The sequence below is a fragment of the Bos grunniens genome, chromosome 8, assembly GCF_055505025.1.
Source record: "Bos grunniens cultivar Pamir isolate PY7600 chromosome 8, Bosgru_T2T1.0, whole genome shotgun sequence".
NCBI classification, from domain to species: Eukaryota; Metazoa; Chordata; class Mammalia; order Artiodactyla; family Bovidae; genus Bos; species Bos grunniens.
Window position 1 is genome coordinate 35,106,294 of NC_141172.1, and position 24,486 is coordinate 35,130,779.

The 24,486-nt window shown below is 37.0% G+C and overlaps 1 protein-coding gene and 2 long non-coding RNA genes across 8 annotated transcripts in view; 1 reads left to right on the forward strand and 2 right to left on the reverse strand.

Moving 5' to 3' along the window:
- Window positions 1–24,486, forward strand: part of PTPRD (protein tyrosine phosphatase receptor type D) — a 2,533,682-nt gene that overhangs the window by 2,433,564 nt on the left and 75,632 nt on the right. For all 6 annotated transcript variants that reach the window (XM_086415146.1, XM_086415147.1, XM_086415148.1 and 3 more), the window contains one exon: window positions 18,872–18,995. In XM_086415146.1, the coding sequence (XP_086271272.1) occupies window positions 18,872–18,995 (124 nt within the window). The remainder of the gene's footprint in view (window positions 1–18,871; window positions 18,996–24,486) is intronic.
- The window catches only part of LOC147366908 (uncharacterized), a 1,139,839-nt gene that overhangs the window by 48,298 nt on the left and 1,067,055 nt on the right, over window positions 1–24,486 (reverse strand). The window contains exon 16 of the long non-coding RNA XR_015169575.1: window positions 14,557–18,400. This is a non-coding gene — a long non-coding RNA (uncharacterized LOC147366908). The remainder of the gene's footprint in view (window positions 1–14,556; window positions 18,401–24,486) is intronic.
- Window positions 2,045–12,805, reverse strand: LOC147366909 (uncharacterized). The gene is made up of 4 exons (XR_015169577.1): window positions 7,007–12,805; window positions 5,777–5,857; window positions 5,334–5,373; window positions 2,045–2,383 (listed from the first exon to the last, which is right to left on the reverse strand). It is a non-coding gene; the product is annotated as an uncharacterized LOC147366909 (long non-coding RNA).

Below are 24,486 nucleotides of genomic sequence, written 5' to 3' on the forward strand. Positions count from 1 at the left end.
TATTTAAAGAAAAAAAACTAACTATATACAAAAAACACCTGACTGAAACACTTTTTGATGCCTCCAATGAGTGTGATATGTTTATAAATTATACATACTTCTACTCTTAAAGAGAAATACCCACATCCATTCATTAGTTAATAATGAGAGCCTTGAAAAGTCCCTATTTCAGTCCTTCGGACTCTGAACAGTGGCCTAAATGAGATGTACGTTTATAGGAAAAGACTTAGGAAGTTCTGTTAAATAATCAGGTGAAGAGAGAAAATGAAGGCACAAACATGATGCTTGGCTGACATTAACTGAGAAAAGGAACACAAAGCAAACAGGCCCAAGTACATGACGTGCCAAAGCTGGCTAGGGTCAAAGGGAAAGCAAGCAGCCTAGATTCTGAATCCTAGACTCTGCTCATTACCATACTTTCCACCCCTTCCTCACATTTCAGTTTGTAAAGTATCATTAGATTCAACAGAACTCACACTGTTTTCTTTGAAGCAAATACTCATTATGTCGATTGCAGCTCTCTGCTAATTGTGCATAATACAGTCCTTCACAACTATGTGAACATGGGTCTTTTTCAAATGGATACATATTAATTTACTGTTCCCAAAATGGAAAGAAAGCATATAAATGCATGAGAATTTTTAAAAGCAAGCTTTCATAAATGGCGCCATGCATTTGAAGTGATGAAAGGTGAAAACCTACAATAGAGAATACTCTACCTAGCGAGGCTCTCATTAAGACTTAATGGGGAAATCAAAGCTCTGCAGACAAGCAAAAGCTAAAATAATTCAGCACCATTAAACCAGCTTTAAAACAAATATTAAAGGAATTTCTCTAGGCAAAACAGAAATGGCCACAACTAGGATGAGAAAATTAGAAAAAGAAGAAGCTCACTAATAAAGGCATACATACAGTGAAAGTAGGAAATAATCCACACACAGAATAATTAGATGTGAAATATGATATCAAAAGCAGTAGTCGTAAGCAGAAGAGAGTAGAAATGCAAAGTATTAAAAATGCATTTGAAATTAAGAAATCAGCAAAATAATTTTTTACACACACACATATACAGAGGGCTATAGAAAAACCTCATGGTAACCACAACCAATGTCTGTAATAGATACACACACAATCAAATGAAAAAGGAATCCAAACATAACACTAAAGATAGTCATTAAAGCACAAGAGAACAAAAGAACAAAAATCCAAAACAATTAACAAAATGACAGTAAGAATATACATATCAAATAATTACCTTCAGTGTACCTTAAATACAGACTTACACCATGATATATTAAAAGTTAAAGATATAGAAAGGATTCTAAAGGCAACATGAGAAAAACAGAATTAATAGCAAGGGAACCCCCATAAAGCTATTGACTGATTTCTCTAGAGAAATATTGCAATCTAGAAGGGAACAGCAAGGTATATTCAAACCCCTGAAAAAGAAAATCCTGCAACCTAGGATACTCAGCAAGATTATCACTTAGGAGAGAGAAAGAAATTCTCAATCAAAACCTAAAAGAATACAGCAGTACTGCTGCTGCTGCTGCCAAGTCGCCTCAGTCGTGTCCGACTCTGTGCGACCCCACAGACGGCAGCCCACCAGACTGTCCCGCCCCTGGGATTCTCCAGGCAAGAACACTGGAGTGGGTTGCCATTGCCTTCTCCAATGCATGGAAGTGAAAAGTGAAAGTGAAGTCGCTCAGTCATGTCCAACTCTCAGCGACCCCATGGACTGCAGCCTTCCAGGCTCCTCCGTCCATGGATTTTCCAGGCAAGAGTACTGGAGTGGGGTGCCATTGCCTTCTCGGACAGCAGTACTAAACCTACCCAAAAAGAAATATTGAAAGGTATTGTCTAAATAAAAAAGCAGCAAGAATCTATAGGAAAGAGAAAATCACAGCTGGAAAGTAAATCATTTCAATAAGGCAGTACACAGAATTAAAATACATATATTGTGAAAGTGATGGTAACTATAATGAATAGCAAAAAGATATAAAAGAGGACAGTAAAAAAAAAATCATAAAATGTGGAGGAAGGGTGTGAGAAAATGTAGATTTTATTTCTAAAGAATGTGTTTGAGCTCATATGACTACCACTCTGAAGCAAATAAATGTAATAATGGGTTAACATACTTGAAAAACCACAGTAACCACAAATTATAAACAGACAATATGTTCACAAAAACCAAAGAGAAGAGAACACCAGCATAACAGAAAATCACCTAATCACAAAAGGAAAGGAAAAAAAAAAGGAAATATAAATTAACTGGAAAACCTTTTAAAGCAAATAGAGCATTCAGCAGAGGTCCCCTTGAGCCACAAGAAGTAGAATATTGGAACCTAATTGGAGAATCAAGTAGAAAACATCCTGGTATTCACTGTAAAAAAAAAAAAAAAAAGGTCAGATACTGTTACTGATTGAAACACTCAAAATCCAGAGTATATAGATCTCCTGCCCTTAGAGAGAGGGCTACACAGAGTATCCATGGAATCCTTCAGGCCAGAATACTGGAGTGGGTAGCCTTTCCCTTCAGGTGATCTTCCCAATCTAGGTCTTAGACATTGCAGGTGGATTCTTTACCAGCTGAGCCACAAGGGAAGCCCAAGAATACTGAAGTAGGTAGCCTATCCCTTCTCCAGCAGATCTTCCCAACCCAGGAATTGAACGGGGGTCTTCTGCATTGCAGGAAGATTGTTTACCAGCTGAGCTATCAGGGAAGCCCATAGAGAGGGGGCTACAGTATAGAAAAACAAAGAAGGTCGGGGAAAATTTGCATTGCATCATTGCATTCCAGAGACTTTGCTGGCAAAGATTTGGCCTTTGGGACTTTCCACTTGAAACCATTAGACAAGAATCACAGCCTTCAGCACATGCCCAGGATACTGTGAAATCTGAAACTGGGGACAGTATCTCCAAGAAGCAGCACAGGTGTTGCTTTCCATCAGGACTCGATGTGGAGAAAGATGTCCAGTATCCACGACCATGGTTACAGTGATTACAACAGGAATGAATGACCACTCTGGGTACACACAATGGGTGTTATACACGCAGCCTGGTCTATGCAGGACTGTGTTAAGGCAGTAAGAGATTTTAAGTCTACACTAAATAGGAACAGATCTTGTGGGACAAAACACAACCTTGTAGTTACTCAGTAAATAAGCTTGTATATGATTAGGATGGGTGATTTCAGACATGTAAACATTGAAGCACAATTTTTTGTCCTTTTAAAGTTAAGAGTACATTCTGGACAATTTCACAAAGTCCAGTAAAATTACCTACAAACAAACCAGACACAATTTCACTCAATAGCATCATGATTTGAAATACTTACGCATGCAGTGACTTCTTAGGACTTGACCCCCAGATATTTGTTGCCATTTTATTCCTAAGCTCAAAATGTAATGTACTAACTATCTACCCTTTAAAAAACTTGGGGATGTTGACTTCTAGTTTTTCTCTCATGGTTAAATCTCACTTAAAATGAATTAGTGAATCTCGAAATTCTTTTACTTGTAGTGATATCTTGCCTGATTCGTTTTGGTTTTTGTTTTTTCCTGATTGACTTTCTCAGGATTCTTAATAAAGAGGCAAAAGAGAAAAAATTCCAGTCACTGATCTTTCCTAGTGGTGTAAATGGGTGACTTAGTGTATCGATCAAGTGTTCTGGACTTTCCTGGTATGTTATTGTTAAATATTGACAAGAACTTTAGGTCTTGAAAAATTTCTGTAAGTCTACAATAATAAACCTTGTTTTAGGGATAATGGAATAAGTGGGCTTCCCTGGTAGCTCAGCACTAAAGAACCACCTGCAGTGTAGGAGACACAGGTTAGATCCCTGTGTTGGGAAGATCCCCTGGAAAAAGAATAGCAACCCACTCCAGTATTCTTCCCTGGGAAATCTCATGGACAGAAGAGCCTGGCTGGCTACAGTCCTTGGGGTGCTTAAATGTCAATGGGCTAAATGCTCCAATCGAAAGATAGAGTGGCAGTTTGAATAATAAAACAAGAGCCTACAATATGCTATTTACAAGACCACTTTAGGGCGAAGGACACACATAGATTGAAAGTGAGGGGATAGAAAGAAAAAGACATTTTACGCAAATGGAAATGACAAAAAAGCAAAGGTGGCAATATTACTATCAGACAAAATAGACTTTAAAACAAAGGCCATAGAAAAAGATAAAGAAGGACACTGTATATTGATAACAGGATCAATACAAGAAGAGGATATTACATTCATTAACATATAAGCACCCAATACAGGAGCACCTAAGTAGATAAGAAGAAATTGGCAGCAATACGGATATACCAGCAGACATTAACACCCCATTACATCAATGGACATACCATCCAGACAGAAAATCGGTCTGTCATTTATCTCAAGACATTTTTTAATTTCCTCTTTTTCATCGTTGATGCATTATTTTTGTTTTTTACTAGCATATTGTTCAGTCTCTATGTAATCACTGTTATTGCTCCTTTTTCTGTGGTTGATTTTTAGTTTCATGCCACTGTGGTCAGAAAAGATGTTTTAAATAATTTCTACCTTAAACTTGTTGTTGTTGTCATAGCAAATACCCTCTTCCAACACACAAGAGATGACTCTACACATGGACATCACCACATGGTCAATACTGAAATCAGGTTGATTATATTCATTGCAATCAAAGATGGAAAAGCTCTTTATAGTCAGCAGAAATAAGATGGGAGCTGACTGTGGCTCAGGTCATGAACTCCCTTTTGCCAAATTCAGACTTAAATTGAAGAAACTAGGGTAAACCACTAGACCATTCCAGTGTGACCTAAAAAACTCTTACAGTTATACAGTGGAAGTGACAGATTCAAGGTATTAGATCTGATAGACAGAGTGCCTGAAAAACTATGGATGGAAGTTCATAACATTGTACAGGAGGGAGTGATCAAGACCATCCCCAAGAAAACAAAATGCAAAAAGGCAAAATGGTTGTCTGAGAAGGACTTACCAATAACTGAGAAAAGAAGAGAAGCTAAAGGCAATGGAGAAAAGAAAAGATACGCATCCGAATGCAGAGTTCCAAAGAATAGCAAGGAGAGATTTAAAAAAGCCTTCCTCAGTGATCAATGCAAATAAATGGAGGAAAACAATAAAATGGGAAAGACTAGAGATCTCTTCAAGAAAATTAAAGGTATCAAGGGAACATTTCATGCAAAAATGGGCACAATAAAGGACAGAAATGGTATGAACCTAACAGAAGCAGAAGACAGAAAGAAGGAATGACAAGAATACACAGGACTATACAAAAAAAGATCTTTATGATCCATATAACCATGATGGGGTGATCACTCACCTAGGGCCAGACATCCTGGAGTGTGAAGTCAAGTGCATCACTACGAACAAAGAAAGTGGAGGTGATGGAATTCCAGTTGATCTATTTCAAATCCTAGAAGATGGTGCTGTGAAAGTGCTGCACTCAATATGCCAGCAAATTTAGAAAACTCAGCCGTGGACTGGAGTTTTGGACTGGAAAAGGTCAGTTTTCATTCTAATCCCAAAGAAAGGCAATCCCAAAAATATTCAAACTACCACACAACTACATCTCACACACCAGCCAAAGAAAGTGAGAGTAAAAGACGCTCAGTCGTGTCCGACTCTTTGCAACCCCATGGACTGTACAGTCCAAGGAATTCTCCAGGCCAGAATACTAGAGGGGTCAGCCTCTCCCTTCTCCAGGGGATCTCCCCAACCCAAGGATCAAATCCAGGTCTCCCACATTGCAGGTGGATTCTTTACCAGCTAAGCCACAAGAGATGCTCAAAATTCTCCAAGCGAGGCTTCAACAGTACATGAACCAAGAACTTCCAGATCTTCAAGCTGGATTTTAGAAAAGGAAGAGAAACCAGAGATCAAATTGCCAACATTCGTTGGATCATAGAAAAAAGCAAGAGAGATCTTAAAAACATCTTCTTCTGTTTTATCGACTATGCCAAAGCATTTGACTGTGGATCACAACAAACCATGGAAAATTCTTCAAGAGTTGGGAATACCATACCATGTTCCCTGTCTCCTGAGAAATCTGTATGCAGGTCAAGAAACAACAGTTAGAACTGGACATGGAACAACGGATTGGTTCCAAATTGGGAAAGGAGCATGTCAAGGCTGTATATGGTCACCCTGCTTCTATAACTTATATGCAGAGTACATCATGTGAAATGTCGAGCTGGATGAAGCACAAGCTGGAATCAAGATTGCCAGGAGAAATATCAATAACCTCAAATAGTCATATGACACCACTCTAATGGCAGAAAGCAAACAGGAACTAAGTGTCTCTTGATGAAAGAGAAGAGTGACAAAGTGGGCTAAAAACTCAACATTCAAAAAATGAAGACCATGGTCCCATCACTCAATGCCAAATAGAGGGGGAAACAATGGAAACAGTGACAGACTTTCTTTTCTTGGTTTCCAAAATCACTGTAGATGGTGACTGCAGCCATGAAATTAATAGACACTTGCTCTTGTGGAGAGAAGCTATGACAAACCTAGACAGCATATTAAAAAGCAGAGACATTACTTTGCCAACAAAGGTCCACTAGTCAAAGCTATGGTTTTTGCAATAGTCATGTATTGATGTGAGAGTTGGACCATAAAGAAAGCTGAATGCCAAAGAGTTGATGTTTTTGAACTGTGATGTTGAAGAAGACACTTGAGAGTCCCTTGAACTACAAGAGATCAAACCAGTCCATCCTAAAGGAATCAATCCTGAACTTATTGGAACAACTGATGCTGAAGCTGAAGCTCTAATACTTTGGTCACCTCATGCAAAGAACCAACTCATTGGAAAAGACCCTGATGCTGGGTAAGTTGAAGGCAGGAGAAGGGGATAACAGAAGATGAGATGGTTGGATGGCATCACTGACTCAATGGACATGAGTTTGAGCAGACTTTGGGGGTTTGTGATGGACAGAGAAGCCTAGCATGCTATTATTCATGGTGTCTCAGTCAGACACAGATGACTGAACTGACCTTGTCTCCTAGTTTGTGGTCTCTCCTAGAGAATATTCCATGTCCACTGGGCAACAGAGGCCCTAACTAACGCAATAGAGCAGCTTGACATAATTGATATTTTCAGGACCCTGCATCCAAAAAAGTAAAAATAAAATACATATTATTTTCAAGTGGACATGGAACATTCTCTAGGAGAGACCATATAGTAGGACACAAAATAAGCCACAACAAATTTTAGAAATTATTTCAAATATCTTCTGACCACAGTGGCATGAAACTAGAAATTAACCACAGAAAAAGGAGAAAAAAGAATGATTACATAGAGACTGAACAATATTCTACTAAAAGAAACAAACAAAAAATAGTGGGTCAATGATGAAAAAGAGGAAATTAAAAATACATATCTTGAGACAGATGGCAGTGAAAACACAAGACAGAGTCTATAGGAGGCAGCAGAAGCAATCCTTAGGGGGAAGTTCACAGCTACAGCACTGCCCCCCCCCAAAAAAAAAAAAACAAAAACAAATAAAACTGCCCTACCACCAAAAAAAAATTAGAAAAAAGTAACAACCTAAAGTCAGCAGAAGGAAGGAAACAATAAAGATCAGAGAGAAAATAAATAAAGTGTTTTTTTTTTTAATGGGAAAAAGTCAATAAAATCAAGAACTATTTGAAAGGTTAAACAAAATCAACAAATCTCTGTCTAGACTCACCAAGAAGAAAAGAGGGAGGACCCAAATAAGCAAAAATAAGAAAGAGGAGGAATAACAACCAATGACATAGAAACACAAAAACCATAAGAGAAAACCATGAGCAATTAAATACCAATTGGACGAGCTAGACTGGACAAGTTTCTAGAAATATACAGCCCACCTAAAACTGAATCAAGAGGAAAGATAATTTGAACAAACTTACCACTAGAAGTGAAATAGAATCTATAATTTAAAAGAAACTCAGCAAACAGAAGTCCAGGACTAGATGGCTTCAATAAGGAGTTGTATCCAACAGACATAGAAGAACTTATACTTATCCTTCTCAAACTCTTCCAAAAGAGTGCAGAGGAAGGAACACTCCCAAAGTCATTCTATGAAGCCACCATCACCCAACTCGATACCAAAACCAAAGATACTACCAAAAGAAAAAGTTATTGACTAATTTCTCTGGTGAATATAGATGCCAAAAAAAAAAAAATCTCAACAAATTATTAGCAAACTGAAACCAAAAACACATGAAAAAGATCATATACCACGATCAAGTTGGAGTCATCCTAGGATCACAGGAATGGTTCAACATACATCAATCAAGCAATAGGATATTCAACATCAATTAAACACAAAACCATATAATCATTTCAATAGACACAGAAAAAGCATTTGATAAAATACAACATTCATTCATGGTAAAACTCTCACCAAAGTGGTAATAGAGGGAGCATATCTCAACACAATAGAAGCTATTTACAACAAACCCACAGCTAACATAGTATTCAATGGTGAAAAACTTAAACGCTTTCTGCTATAATCCGGAACAAGACAAGGATGCCCACTCTTCCCATTTTTATTCAACATAGTATTGACAGTTCTAACCACAGTAATCAGACAAGGAAAAGAAATAATAGGTATCCAAGTTGGAAGGGAGGAGGTAAACTTGTCATTATATGTCAACAGTAGGATAATATATGTAGAAAATCCTAAAACCTCAACACAAAAAATACTAGAATTGATCAATAGACTTAGCAAGGTAGCAGGATATACCTTAGCAAGGTATTCTGCTACCTTAGCAAGGCAGAATAACATACAGAAATTGGCTACATTTCTTTACATTAACAATGAAATATCAGAAAGGGAAAGTTAAAAAAAGATCCCTTTTAAAAAACAAAATAAAATACTTAGGAATAATCCTGACCAAAGAGATAAAAGGCTTATATACTGAGAACTATAAACACTGATAAAGGAAATTAACAATGATTCAAAGAAATGGAAAAATATACCATGATGTTGGATTGGAAGAATTAATATTGTTAATAATGGTCATACTACCCAAAGCAATCTACAGATTTAGTATGATCCCTAAATTACCCATGACATTTTTCACAGAGCTAGAATAAATAATTCTAAAATTTATATGGAACCGTAAAATACCCAGAATTACCAAAGCAGTCCTGAGGGAAAAGAACAAAATTGAGGGCATAATCCTGCCAGACTTAAAAGAATACTACAAAGCTACAGTAACCAAAATGGTGGTATCGGCTCACAAATGACAGGTGGATCAATGGAGCAGAGTAGAGAAATCAGAAATAAACTCACACACCTATAATCAATTAAATTTCAGCAAAGAAGGAAAGAATACTCAATGGGAAAAAGAGTCTCTTCAGCAAGTGGTATTGGGAAAGCTGGACAGCTACACATAAATCAGTGAAGTTAGAACATACCCTGACATCATACACAGAAGACATGACATAACTCCTAAGAGAGAACATAATCAAACATTCTAAAATAAATCTTGGCAATATTTTCTTTGTTCAGTCTCCCAAAGCAATAGAAATAAAAATAAACAAATGGGACCTAATCAAACTTGTCATCTTTGGCCCAGCAAAGGAAACCATAAACAAAATGGAAAGACAGCCTATGGACTGGGAGACGAAATTTGTAAGTCATGCAACCAATAAGGATTTAATTTCCAAAATATACAACAGTTCATACAACTCCATAGCAACAATAATCAACCCAATAGAAAAATGAGCAGAAGACCAAACAGACATTTCTCCAAAGAAGACATACATATGGCCAAGGTGAAAAGATGCTTGGCATTATTAGACAAATACAAATCTAAACTAAAATGCAGTATCACCTCACACCAATCAGAATGGCCATATCATTAAAAAGCCTACAAATAATACATGCTGGAGAGGGTGTGAAGAAAAGGGTACTCCCCTACACTGTTGATAGGAATGTAAATTGGTATATAGCAGTATAGACATTTCTTTAAAAGCTAAAAAAAAAAAAAAAGCTGCTATATGATCCAGCAATCCCACTCCTGGGCATATATCTGGAAAAAAACTACTTGGAAAGATACCTGCACCCCAGTGTTCATAATGGCACTATTTACAATAGCCAAGACATGGATGCAACCTAAATGTTCATCAACAGATAAGTAGATAAAGATGATGTGGTGTGCGTGTGTGTATATATATACACACACACACACACACATATACAAACATACAATGGAATACTACTCAGCCATAAAAATGAGAATGTAATAATGCCATTTGCAGCATCACGTGTAGACCTAGAAGTTATCATACTAAATAAAGTGAGTTAGACAAAGACAAATATGACATCATTTACATGTGGAATCTAAAATATGATACAAATGAACTTCTTTACAAAACAAAAACTGAATAGGAACTGAATCTGGAAAAAGAATATACCCATGTATAACTGAATCACTTTGATATATACCTGACACATTTTAAATCAACTATATTTCAAGTTTAAAAAAGAAAAACATGCCCAAAAGAGAATTAAATTAAAAAATTTTAAAAGGCTTCATTGCAAAAATATATAGTCAAGGGCATATTCTTCTTCTAAACCTAAATAAATAAATAAAAACTTGAGAATATCTGGGGGCAAACCACAGTGAAGACCAAATGAACCTATTGATGGGGAACTATGTGGAAAGATAGTATTTTTCTGAAGGTTAAGGTCAATGAAAGTTCATCTCCCTGTATAAAGGATACTTAGTCTGACCCATAGTTTGGCTAGACAAGTAGCTGTTTTTTTAGTTCTATATAATTAAATGTTGTTAGTTTCAAAACTACAAAAACAGGATGTATCTTTTTTGTGGTTTCTCTTTTGAGTTTCTAAAGGGAATATTTTGAGGTTTTCTCTTGGTGGAATGAAAAATGGAACACAGAGCGACTTGTATGGTGTTCTGCACATGTGAATTATATTTTTCTTCTGGATAGAGAAATTGAAATTTTAAACCGTATTTAAGAGCTTTGCTGTAAAATGACTTCAGCTTTGTCAAAAAAGGTCACTCTCATATCAAGATGTAATTTTACTCAATGACTGTAATCCGATTTGCAAATTTATGAGCACGTTCTTGTTTTGAATTTAAAATTATAAATACAGATCAGAAGCACTACAGAAACTTTTGTTCCTAGATTTTCCATTGTGTTTCAGGAGAAGAGTTGAAAGGCATGTGTCAAACAGTCCAGAAGCCTTTTCCAGCTTGGCCAGAGACGACACATATCATGGTGGCTAGTCACTTAGATGAGGGCAGGGGAAGGGGGCGGGGTGCAGAATACCTCGGCTCCAAATCTAAGTTCTCTCCCTAGTAGCTGTCTGAAGCTGAGAAAGTAATTTAACTTCTCTACACCTTAGTTTTCTCATCAACAGAACTGTGATAATGATGGAAACTACTTCCAGAGTCTTTGTGAAGATAAAATGATGGGAGATAGGTAAAGCACAAAGAAATGTAAATGAAAACTAAATGTTCCATTCCATAAGTGTTAGTTACAGTATAAAATACTTATATATTTTAATTCTAACTTTTCATCAAGAACACAGGGGAAAATGGTAAATCCATAAGTTAAAGGTAGCTTTTATCTCCACTTATATTTTTCTCTTATCTATTTTAAGGTGAAGTTACAGTTGATTAAAGAAAAAATTAGAAATTTCAGACCATCAAGTTAAAGACTGTATAGATTCAAAGTATTTGATATTAGCAAGTGTTTATTTGGGGTTTTCCCTTCTCTAAGTTACAAGGAGATTTTCCTTTTATTTTGTCACTTTTTCTCAGTATGGTTAAGCCATTGAGTTGAAGATGGCTAGCCATCTTCTGTTAGATTCAGTCAAAAACTGTTGAGATCCTCAAAAACTGTTGAGTGTCCTGACACTCACAGGAGTTTCCTAGGTCTCCTGGTCACTCTGCCAGTTGTTGGGCTGCACCCGGCAGGCCTGCCAGACCTGCGCTTGCCCAGCCTCAAGACCAAAGAAAGAGCCCAGAGTCAGTGACAGAGACATCAGTGGTTTGATGAATGGAGGACTTACATGTCTGAAGGGGCCTGTGTAATGTACCAAGTGTGCAGACAGAGAGGCACTGCAGAATGGTTTGGCATCTTGGTAAAGCTTTAAATACCACATAGGGTTCATCTAGCACACCTTGAAGGGCCATACTGATTGGAGAAACAAAAGTAAATATTATGAAATAGCATTGTTGTTTATAAATTATGTGACAATGTAATATCCACATTTCATGCAAATTACTTAAAAGTCCGTTAATCAGCTTTGGGTTGAATACATCTACCTTTCTTCTTCCAACTTGCAAAATTCTTAGGGGAGGATGAGGATGACCTGGTCAAGATTTGAGTTCAAGAGGGTAGAATTTTGGACTGAGTACCAAGAAGGAGGTGGATCCCACTCAATGTCTGGATAAACAGACACAGAAGGATAAGTGGAAATATCGGAGAATCAAAACCAAATACTCAGGAAATAAATCTAAATACAGCAAGAAATGACTGGATCCATTAGGAACATTAGGAACAAGGGTGCTTATTTCAGATTGTTTTGAATAATATTAGGGAGACCTCAGCCTAATTTTATAGTAGGTAGGTGTGTGGTCATGATGGATTAGCCAAGATGTAACTCCTATATCACTTAAGACCGGTGTTGCTCCTTGTCCATGTGGCCATTTCATTCTTCCTTGGTAAGATCTCAACAAGAGAAGCCAGAAAACAAAGAAGCAAAACAATGGTGTCATCATTTAGCACTAAGGAGAGCCTGAACATTGGGTTTTGAATACTGGAGTCCTATTCATCCATGATAGGAGAAGGCAATGGCACCCCACTCTAGTACTCTTGCCTGGAAAATCCCATGACGGAGGAGCCTGGTAGGCTGCAGTCCATGGGGTTGCTAAGAGTCGGGCACGACTGAGCGACTTCACTTTCACGCATTGGAGAAGGCAATGGCAACCCACTCCAGTGTTCTTGCCTGGAGAATCCCAGGGACAGGGGAGCCTGGTGGGCTGCCATCTCTGGGGTCGCACAGAGTCAGACAGGACTGAAGTGACTTAGCAGCAGCAGCAGCATCCATGATATATTTGCTTCATTAACATGGATAATTGAAATTTTGATTTTCCTCAATGTTTTTAGTATAAAATCTCTTCTTATACTTCATCTACTTTCAGTAGTTATGCTTTTTTACTGAGTTTACTGCTCTCAGCATCCTGACAAGCTCCAAAATAATGACCTAGGCTGTGTATTGCTGAACGTTCAGTCAGACAGACAGATACAGATGGATGAGTGTGTGTTGCACAAAGACAAGTCAGCATTATTTAATCAATGTTTGTTTGATCCGTGTAAAATGAGTATAAATGTAAGCCGCATCCCATCTGCTTTATCATCCATGTGAAGCCAGCCTCATTTTTAAAACTTGATCTCTTATGTAATTGCCCCAGAATGACACTGTTGGGCTGCACCCGGCACCTGCCTACAAGGCCTATACTCGCCCCACTTCAACACCAAAGAGAAAGCCCAGAGTCAACAACAGAGATATCACTGAATTTATATACACACTTAATTTCTTTTAATCCAGTTAAACAGCTCATCCACAAACCAATCCTGACCATGCCCTTTAGAGGCAGAGACCCATTTCTAAGGTACACACAGATATATATCTATATAGAAACAGATTTCACAGGTTTCCAGCCAGAGTTTAAAAAGGCCTCTTTACTTTTATTTTTTCTTCACTCTCAGGGATCAGATGATTAAAGTTCCTGTGAACCCAGGTCCATTATTTAATATCAAAGGAAAAAGAAGAGAAATACCAATTCCTTCTAGAAAGCTAACTTCCTCTTAACGCATACACAAAAACCAGTTTATAATGTCAAAAGAATCCCACTTTGGACATTTTCAGGGATTTTTTTGTTGTTTTTCGGTTTCTAAGTAACCAGTTCACTTTAAATAAATAGCAGTAATAGACAATAATATGTATCATTCACTCACTTTCACATGGCTCACTTTTGAGAGGAACTCCAATCAACACTTAAAGTTAACCTTCAACTAGGCTGTTAGCTCAGCCTCCTCAACTTTCTGAACACAAAAAAAACAACAGCCAGCCCACAGCCACCCGCCACTTTTATCCCACTGTAATAGGAGCCGACATCTCCCCAACAGCCTTAGGGTGTCTGTGAGTTCTCTGTACTCTCTTCGTGGCCCCCATTCGTCAACAACTACCACAGGGCCCCACAGACAGGTGGATGGCCACCCCAGAATCACCCCTGCAACTTTCAGGCTCCCCATTAGTGGACAGCCACCCCAGGACCATATCGGCAACTTTCAGGCCCCACATATCAGAAGATGGGCCCACAGCTTCCCATTCCCAGGCCTTCCTTCCAGCATCCTGGTACTCATAGGAGTTTCCACAGTCTCCTGGTCACTCTGTCAGTTGTTGGGCTTCACCCCGCAGGGCCGCCAGACCTGTGCTTGCCCAGCCTCAAGACTGAAAAAAGAGCCTGGAGTTGGCAACAGAGACATCAGTGGTTTAATGAATGGGGGGACTTACATATCTGAAGCAGGGTCCTGGAGCAACACCCCACTGAGTGCAGACAGCAGACAGTAATGGGCAGAACATGGCAGCAGCCTTCACGATGGGGGAGGGGATGGTAACTAGTTACAGGTGAACTGACTTCAGGTTGCCAGGGAAACTAGCAGAGGGGGCAGGCCCCTAACCTTCTCTCTGATAAACCATCAGGTGGAGATGCTTTTATCTGAAGATTAGAACAATCATTGGCTGCAGCCTGGGGCAAGCATGTAGGAAGGTCAGACTCTGAATAGGGGTAGATGAAGCAGGCATTGGTGGATCAGGGAATATATAGAGAGCAAGAGAACAGGCATCTTGAGTGGCCTGGTCATAAATGCAGGATGATCAGTTAGAAATATTTGGACTGATAAGATAAAGGATGGGCTTCTTTACTTTGCAGTGGCTTTCTAGATAGTGAAGTGGCGCCATGGATTAGGAATTACCAGCTGTTAATAATCAGTGGATTTTGAAATCACCCAAACCTGGGTTACAGGGTTAAGTATGGAATTTCACCATGTGACCAAACTAGTTAACAACCAAAACGCCTGCCGCAGAGAAGTCCCTCAGTAAAATTGATTGAATTAGTCTTCTTTACTTCCATTTCCTTATCTTCGTAATGGAGAAAAAAATAATACTAAACCTCGTAAAACGTGTGAAATTTAAACAGGGTACTGCATGGAAAAGCATAATCACCTGGCAGGTATTACTATCATTATCCTGTTGCCTACAAGTCTTCATCTCATGGGTCGCACTATAAGCCTAAATATATTGACATACATGATATACAACTTATGTTTCCATTACCAAGTTGTATACTTTACAGAGCCTTGACTGTGTGGATCACAACAAACTGTGGGAAATTCTTCAAGAGATGGGAATACCAGACCACCTGACCTGCCTCCTGAGAAATCTGTATGCAGGTCAAGAAGCAACAGTTAGAACTGTACATGGAACAACAAACTGGTTTCAAATTGGGAAAGGAGTACGTCAAGGCTGTATATTGTCACCCTGCTTATTTAACTTATATGCAGAGTACATCATACAAAATACCAGGCTGGATAAAGCACAATCTGGAATTAAGATTTCTGGGAGAAATATCAATAACCTCAGATATGCAGATGGCACCACCATTATGGCAGAAAATGAAGAAGAACTAAAGAGCCTCTTGATGCAAGTGGAAGAGGAGAGTGAAAAAGCTGGCTTAAAACTCAACATTCAGAAAACTAAGATCATGGCATCTGGTCCCATCACTTCATGGCAAATGGATGGGGAAACAATGGAAATAGTGAGAGACTTTATTTTCTCGGGCTCCAAAATCACTGCAGATGGTGACTGCAGCCATGAAATTAAAAGATGCTCACTCCTTGGAAGAAAAGTTATGACCAACCTAGACAGCATATTAAAAGTCAGAGACATTACTTTGCCAATAAAGGTCCATCTAGTTAAAGCTATGGTTTTTCCAGTAGTCATATATAGATGTGAGAGTTGAACTATAAAGAAAGCTGAGCACTGAAGAATTGATGCTTTTGAACTGTGGTGTAGAAGGCTCTTGAGAGTCTCTTGGACTGCAAAGAGATCCAACCAGTCCATCCTAAAGGAAATCAGTCTTGCATATTCATTGGAAGGAGTGATGTTGAAGCTGAAACTCCAATACTTTGGCTACCTAATGCGAAGAACTGATTCATTTGAAAAGACCCTGATGCTGGGAAAGATTTAAGGCAGGAGAAGAAGGGGACGACAGAGGATGAGATGGTTGGATGGCATCTCTGACTCGATGGACATGAGTTTAAGCTCCGGGATTTGGTGATGGACAGGGAAGCTTGGCATGCTGCAGTCCATGGGGTTGCAAAGAGTCGGATATGACTGAGCTACTGAACTGACTTAACTGACTATGTAGTTAACAAATGAATCATGTTGAGGGCTGAAAAGATGTGGCAAGAGTGTAAATGACCGTGAATTCACAGTGTCTTTGAGTTAATAGATGCATTTTCACTGGTCTAATTAAATGCATGCCATTTACACATATGAATGACCATAATCTGAGTAACAAGGCCATCAGAGGGAGGTAATGTCTTCCACCAAAGGAATGTCTCTGTATCAGTGAGTTTAAGAACTTCGTGGAATATTTCGGAGAATACTGTGTAAAAAGCTTATGTACTCAGAAATGCTCATTAGTGTAAAGTGGAATATCAGTGGTAGTTGTACCTTCACGATCACATTCTTAATTACTAATTCATATGATAATGAACATTAAAGTATTAAACTAATTAATACATTGCACATTGCAGTCTCCAAAGTCTGTTCTCTAACATCCATGCTATAAGAAAGAATTACTCCATGATTTTTCTTTATGAACTTTTCTCAGCAACATTTTTTTTAAATTGTTGAACCATTTATTGAGCCATCTTTGTAGATACAAATATGACTAAATGTGTCTAGGTAGGATGGTGGCTAAAGGACTTCAGAGTTTTAGCCAAAGGCCACCCAGAGTCTGTGGAGAGTTTTAAACACAGTCCTAACCTATTCAGAGCTGTGGTTTAGAATGTCTACTTCAGTATAAAGAATGGATTAGAGTGAGAGTTTAGAGAAGACATCAGCTACTGAAGGACTGTCATTTAGGGAATGGTAGACTTGGGATGGAGTTGAGAAGTTTTTAAGACAGGGCTTGGTCACTAAATGGAGCTGCTTTGTATGGAGAAGGCACAGGGTTGGGGCATCTGAATGCTTCAACTTCCCTTAACTCACAGCATACTCGGAAAGGAGTACATTCTGCAGGGAAGTTAATGAGGTTCTCTGGAAGAACAAACTAGAAGGACCCCTAATCACTTTATTCTTTAGACTTTTAAGACATGGATAATTATTTTGCTGAATACTGTTCATTGATTGACTAGTGTATATACGGATTAGCACAGGCTAAGAAAGGAAAGGGGGTTTTATAATCTGTAGTAAATTAGAGGCTGCAATCTATACTGCTGAGAATTTCTGTATGTTTAGAGGCTATTCATGACTGTTAATAGGCTTTACTCTTTACACTTGTGAGTTTATTATTGTGCTGAACTCTATCCATTATAATACAAAATGTGTGCATCCTTAATATTGTAACAGCTGTTGGATATATTTTATTTTCAAGTTGTAGATATCAACATAAAAGCATGGAAAATATCCAGTATCGAAAATAAATTAAAAATTCTATGAATTTAGCAAAGTGTTTTTGCTTTTTAAAGAATTTCATCTTGGGAATATAAACCTAATGTATCATTAGTTCCGAAAACTTGATTTTGGTCATTTAAAATCATGTTTCTATAATTACTAAACTCATGTTTCCATATACCATGAAGTTATATCTTAAGAAAGTGTCAGTATGCTATGATGAAAGAGAAAATACTTTCATTTCTATAACACTGCAGAATATTAAAAAGTTTCCCAGTATTTTATAATCAAAGCCTGAATTCAGTCTCAAAATAATGGTTCTGTATAGAAAGAAATTTATATATCATTTTATAGCTATGCAAGATATATTTTATAGAACAACTTTGGTTGAATTAAGACATCAGGAAAGGCATTAAAAATCAGAAAAAAATAAGTTTAAAATGAATAAAGAGTGAACTTTGTAAACATAATAATATATAATGATAAGTTAAAAAGTGACTAGATCCTATCTGTATTAGATTATAAATTAGTATTCTAAGATGATTATTAGACTTAACTGACTTTTCTTCTTACTGTTATTCTTACCTGTTTTAATTGTACAAATTGCCATGCGATGGTGGTCGTAGTATGTTACAGAGATGCAGACAAAATTCTAAGTTGCCATCATGATGTAAACCTGCAGGTGAAAGAAGAGTTTGTGCCCAGTGAATCCAGTGAATGTTCTGCCACCTTAAAGAAGGAGGTTAGGTCCAGAAAGGAAAGAATAGGAAGAAGAATCAGGATAAAATAATGTTCACAGAACTGGAAGGAATATTGAACCAAGATAACTTGTAAACTACAGCAACAGAGAAGAAAATTGAAAAGTTAAAAAAAAAAAAACCTGCCTTTTCACTATTAACAGAACATCTATATTGATTTTTTTCCCCCATTTGAATCAATGTTGGTGACTATCACTGTTTTTTCCAATAACTAATCACTTCATCTTATGCTGGTTAAATCAGTGTTCAGCTTCACAGCTAGGATCATCTTGATGAAGTGTAACTTCAAAATTTTATTTGTAAATCACGTTTGTTACTTGTGATAAGTGCCTATAATCTGACATTATTCAGTATTGATTTTCTGTATGTGTGCTGTTTTTCTTTTAAAGTCGATTGACCCTGGCCAGCAGTTCACATGGGAACATTCAAACTTGGAAGTAAACAAACCAAAGAACAGATATGCGAATGTAATTGCTTATGATCATTCCCGAGTTCTCCTATCAGCAATAGAAGGTAAGGAAATGCAGATAATATTTTTACCTTTATTTCCATGGGTTTAAATGTGTGCATGAAAATACAGTTTTAACTAGGTGTTCAGTCATCTATGAACATAGTTAGGTAAGATTTAGGCACTGCTTATTCTCACTTTTTTCATACAAATATACCAGTACTGGAACACAGTATTCTTGACACAGGGCATCCCTCAATACCTTCTTGCTTCCACCCTGGATGAAAGGTTGATCATTTAGTTCATGTTTATATAAGAGAAGCAAATTGAGGTTGCCCGTTTTACTGATGCTTGCTGATGGTTATGAATGAACAGGTGATTATCAGAAGATGCCCATAGACTGTAACTTGAAAATGGTGAGGAGCTTGTTTGCATATAAATCTGGATAATCACTAAGGACAATCAAAAGTTTAGGAATCGGTGATGTGATTAATAAAAACAAAGCACATTAGAAATGTCTGACTCATCTATTTGTGGACTGCTTGGTAGTCAGTTGTACTAAGGATTTTATCCCAGAAGGAAGGATTGCTCCTAGAAGATGAGGATTACTCCTCAAATATACCTAGCTTCTCTGAAGGATTCATGAGAGTATTATCCATTCATCTCTTTCCAGTAATAAATCCTTCTCACATGGCATATTAAAAAATACTTAAGAGCTTGTGTTCAACACTCAGCATTTTGTTAGTCTTTTTGGCTGAAGCACTGCATTGGATTGCTATTCTTAAAAAGTAGTTTACAATGTCACTTAAATCCTTCCCTCTGTCATAACAGCTAACCTGGACCACCAACTGCCACATACCACATTCATGCTCACTGGCATCCGAAAGAGCGTTGTGGCTTTTTCATACTTAAAAGTTACTGCTTACTCTCTTCCAGATGTTTTATAAAACATTAAATAATACCAGCTTCAGACCCAGTCCTTTTCTAGAACAGTACAACTGAAATATTTTCACCTATAGTTGTTCAAGTATCTTTCCCTGTTTTCTGCTTCCAAAATCTATGATGGCCACCACTTTATCTCATAACCTTGACCAAGTCCTACCTGCCTCCCTAGTATCCCAATTTAATCTGAAAATGAGTCTCTGCTTCAAAACTTTCCCAGTCAGCACCAAAGGCAACAGCACATTAAATTCGAGTTTTAGAACAAGAACCATTATATCTTTCAGCATTTGAGCAAGTCCATACCTCAGTCCCCTTTTCTCAAAATGGTATTATGTGACATAGATATATTTTGTAAAATTCTCACAATTGATTTTACTTTTGATGTTGGAAAATGTTATAACAAAACAAAAAAAAATAATAAATCTTTTTGTGGAAATTAAAGATACTAGTTGTTCAGTTTTCTTACTAAAAAAAAAAAAAGATCACTTTTATCAAAGTTTCACCAATGCTAGTTCAAGCAGGATAGTGTCACACTGGTAGTTGCTTCTTTTGAGGTCCTGGTTAGAAACTGAATGGTATGTGTGGATGATTATCATACAGGGCTTACACTTTACTTCCCATTTTAAAATGTAAAAGACAACAACAGCAATTTCTTCTCTCATGGCTTTTAAATTATCTTCATGGTAAATAAAAACTAAACCGAGTCACACATAGAGGAGAGAAATCTTTTTTGTCATCAATGAAGCAAGGTAAATGATAACAATAAAATAAATGAATAGAAATGGAGAACCCGTTTGGCATGGTCTTGGCTGGAGAACTTGTCAAGCTGCCTTTGTTGCCCTGTAGCGTTGTTTCAAAGCCCTCAGAATTAGGTCACTCAGTACTACCACTTCCCTATGCTTTTGTCTGCCGTGTCATTATTTTCCTTAACCTGTTATTTTCCACCATCATAACAGTAAAGTACGTCAAAGGACAAAGAATATTCCTCCTTGTACCTTTATTATAATAGCTGGAAACTATGCACATTTCATCCCCATGCTATTTTTACAGTATAAGATCCAAAGCACTTGAATCAGACTAAAACGTGCCTTTTTATAGCTTTGTGTCCACAAATACACCCTAAATCTAGAGCTGACCTAGAAACCAAAAGTTTTTTCAATTTTAAGTGTTATGCAAAAGGTTAGAAGCATTTAATTGAAGTTTATGGGCTATACAGAGAGCTTTAATCTAGATTACAAGCATGAACAGAGTTTTATCTTAGACTAAGCCCTAGCCAGCAGATATTTAAGGGGAAAAGCAATCATCCTATATCTTAAGCACAGAAAAAATGCCAGCATCTGGAACCACAGAAGCAGTAACTGAGGCTTCTCCTGTACAAGGAGCTTTGATAGCTCAGAGCCAGATTTTTAGAATATATTAAAATGCAGTGTGACTTCACATACATTTTACAAAATTTAATGTGCTTGTTTTGGGTTCCACCCATGGTGATAACTTACATGACTGTGGTTGAGTGTTTTATATGGGATCTGTTTGTTGTTCTTCTCTCAGTATTTCTGATCACTCCCTTCATATTACTTTGCAGAGTGATCTGATGACATTAAAGAAAAAACTGGGAGTTGTCACAGTGACTTGTGTTGTCTTTATCTTGGTTTAATAAAGCAAAACTTTTAACATTCTTCCATTGAGAGATGACAAGGGAAAAACTTCAAAGAATAAGGAATTGTGTATGGGCACTGATGTGTTTACTGAACTCCTTGAACATACTGACATTTAATGATGTATTTCCAAATTACAGTTATTTTATGTATGCTGGGGAAAATGCAAAATAAATTTAAGAGAGTCCTAATTACAAAATGCTCACAATTATTGAATTAGATGGTAAGCAGTGGGAAAACACAAGTGAATTTCTGACCAATGCAGTTCCTGTTGGCATCCCAACATGTTTAGGCACTACTTAAGAGAAAATAATAATTCCTGAGAGATATGATAGGGCTTACTTCATTGACTTAGAATATTGTCAAAAAAGACTAAATGGAAATTAGTATTTATATGTGCATAAGATAATATATAATGATATGCTTAATCTTATAGACTCCAAACTTGTTTAGAAAGTATAATTTCATTCAAGTAGGAAAAGAGAAAGGGACCAAACCAAAATGTAAAGAGCAAGGAAATCTGGGTTTGGGTCATAACTCTGTCACTAACTCGTTATGTCACTTTGATCTCTCTGAGTATCAGTTTTCACAGTGCTAATGTCTTTCACTTTTGAGTTCTCTAAGAGTTAGCTCTATGTAGTTTTCACATCAACTATCTTATTTACTATACTCATAACAGTCTGATGAAGCAACAGTATAAATATTTTATTGGTATAGATAGGTATCCATGTTTAGAGATCAGAAAACTGAAGCTCAAACAGAGAATCAGCCCTGAGTCTCAGTGCAAAAGATGAACAACTAATACAGCCTACATTTGAATTGAATTCTTCTGATTCCTTGATCAAGGCTTCCATAGGCCCTCATCATTCACCCTGCTCTCCCGCTGATACAGGAGGTGACTTAACTAAGTAACTTAGCATGGATACGAACACCCAGCCTTGCCTTTCTGACTAAAATAATCCATTTTATCATTTCGTATTAACACAAAGTTCACATTTTAGTATTTCATTTCTCTTTTTATGGTCTAACTTTCCTGAGGCTATAACATAAAATAGGGAATCATCAGTGACCTGGATGCATCAGACTCCTACAGCTGCAGAATGTTACATCTGTCCCTAACGGGTGATCTTCTTAGTTCAAATATCTTTTTATGTATCTTAAACTTCTTGTAAATTCAGGAATATCAATTAGAGGCAGATTATTTATTGTAATGCCTTGTAACTATCAATCTAATTATCACAGTCTGGAATAAAAAAAGTTTTTTGTTTTTTTTTTTTTCCCTAAACTATGATTCTTCACTGCTGCCAGTACTACATTTCTATTAGTAGGATTATAATTAGCATTTCACTTTAAAGCCATGTTGACATGGAATTTTTTTTTTTTAAGTCATTGGCCAGGCCTATGTCAAGAGCAAAATTTAAAATCCTCCTTTTAAATTAAGCAACAAAGACAAGACATTATGATAGACATGACTGTCTTGGTATTTACCATGTGTTGGGCATCATGTCTTAGATTTTATATATAGTGTATAAAATCATGTATAGATTTTACTGATAGTGTAGAATAACCTCAAAAGCTAGTCACTATCATATAAAATTTAGAGATGAGGAAACTGATAAACTTTTTAAAGTCAAGTAGCTTTTTTAAAGGCATTAGCTAGTAACTGGCAAAGCCAAAATTCTCACATATGAGTCAACTGGACTCAAGATGGCTATTCTCTCCAAAAGGCAACTTGGGACTATAGCCACTTTTGAATCATGATAATGGAGCCTATACATGTCAACCTAACTCAAAAACTGTCCTTTTGACTGGGAAAACTGTCTAGGAATTTTGAAATATACATTTTGAAACACTTACAGTAGAAATCTTAGAGCCAGAGTTCTTCAATTGTGTTCTTAGACTTAAGCTAAAGTGAATTTTTCCAAAGAATAAGCAACTTATAAAAGGCTTTCAGGTGGATTTTTTGTTTGTTTAATATTACTATATTTTTGGAGGTATCTTAAGAAGAAAGAGGTAAGACTGAAGACTGGAAACTAAATCCCCATTTTAGCAGCTATGTGACCTTGGGCATGGCATTTACTTCAGTTAACCCTTTAGGGGGAGCTGGTTCCTTCTTAGAATGTGATGAACATTTCAAATTCCACTTGCAAACAAAAGGCACCTACACACATCTGTATACTAATTTCATAGAGATCATGGATGCACAGTCTCGTTGCAAGTGTATTCTTCAATTTCGGGAGCACTGACTTAGTGTCTTTCATTCTGGTTCTTCCTAAAAGGAGAACATACATGATTGTCCCTGCTATTCCGAAAAATTATGAAGGTTGATTCTAAATCCAAAGATCATAGATAAGTATTAAATTTGGGGCATTAAGAAATTATTAGCTCTTTTGAGTGGGGAGAGGGGCATATTTAATTCAGAGGGTTTACCCAAATAGAATTATTGGCTCATGTGTCTCTCCTACAAAACCAGGTTTAAATGGTTTTATCTAAGAGTTAGAAATGACAAAGAATAAAGCACTTCATGCCATACGCATTTTTAACACTAGTGTTTGTAATCTGATAAAAGCAGCTTAGTAAAATATGGATTTGTTTTATTTTTTTCCTAGTTTGGGGGGAATATATTTAGTTTCAAACCACTCATTCATCATTATTCACTTCATCCCTGTAATGGGTACCTTCCTACAAGGACCTGTGTGTATTTCTCAAGAACTTCTTTCCTATGAAAGTATCCCAGGCTCTTTTTGCTTCTGAAAAATTTGTTTGGATAAGTTACTGTGCCTTGGTTTCCTCATCTGTGCAATAGAATTAATAATAATAATGCCTGCTTCCAAGAATTATTAGGAGAATTAATGAATTAATGCATATAAAGCCTTTAGATGAGTGTTTGGCAAAAAGAAAATGCCTAGTAAATACTGGGAAATATCATTACTGTTGTGAATTACTATCGATAGATCCT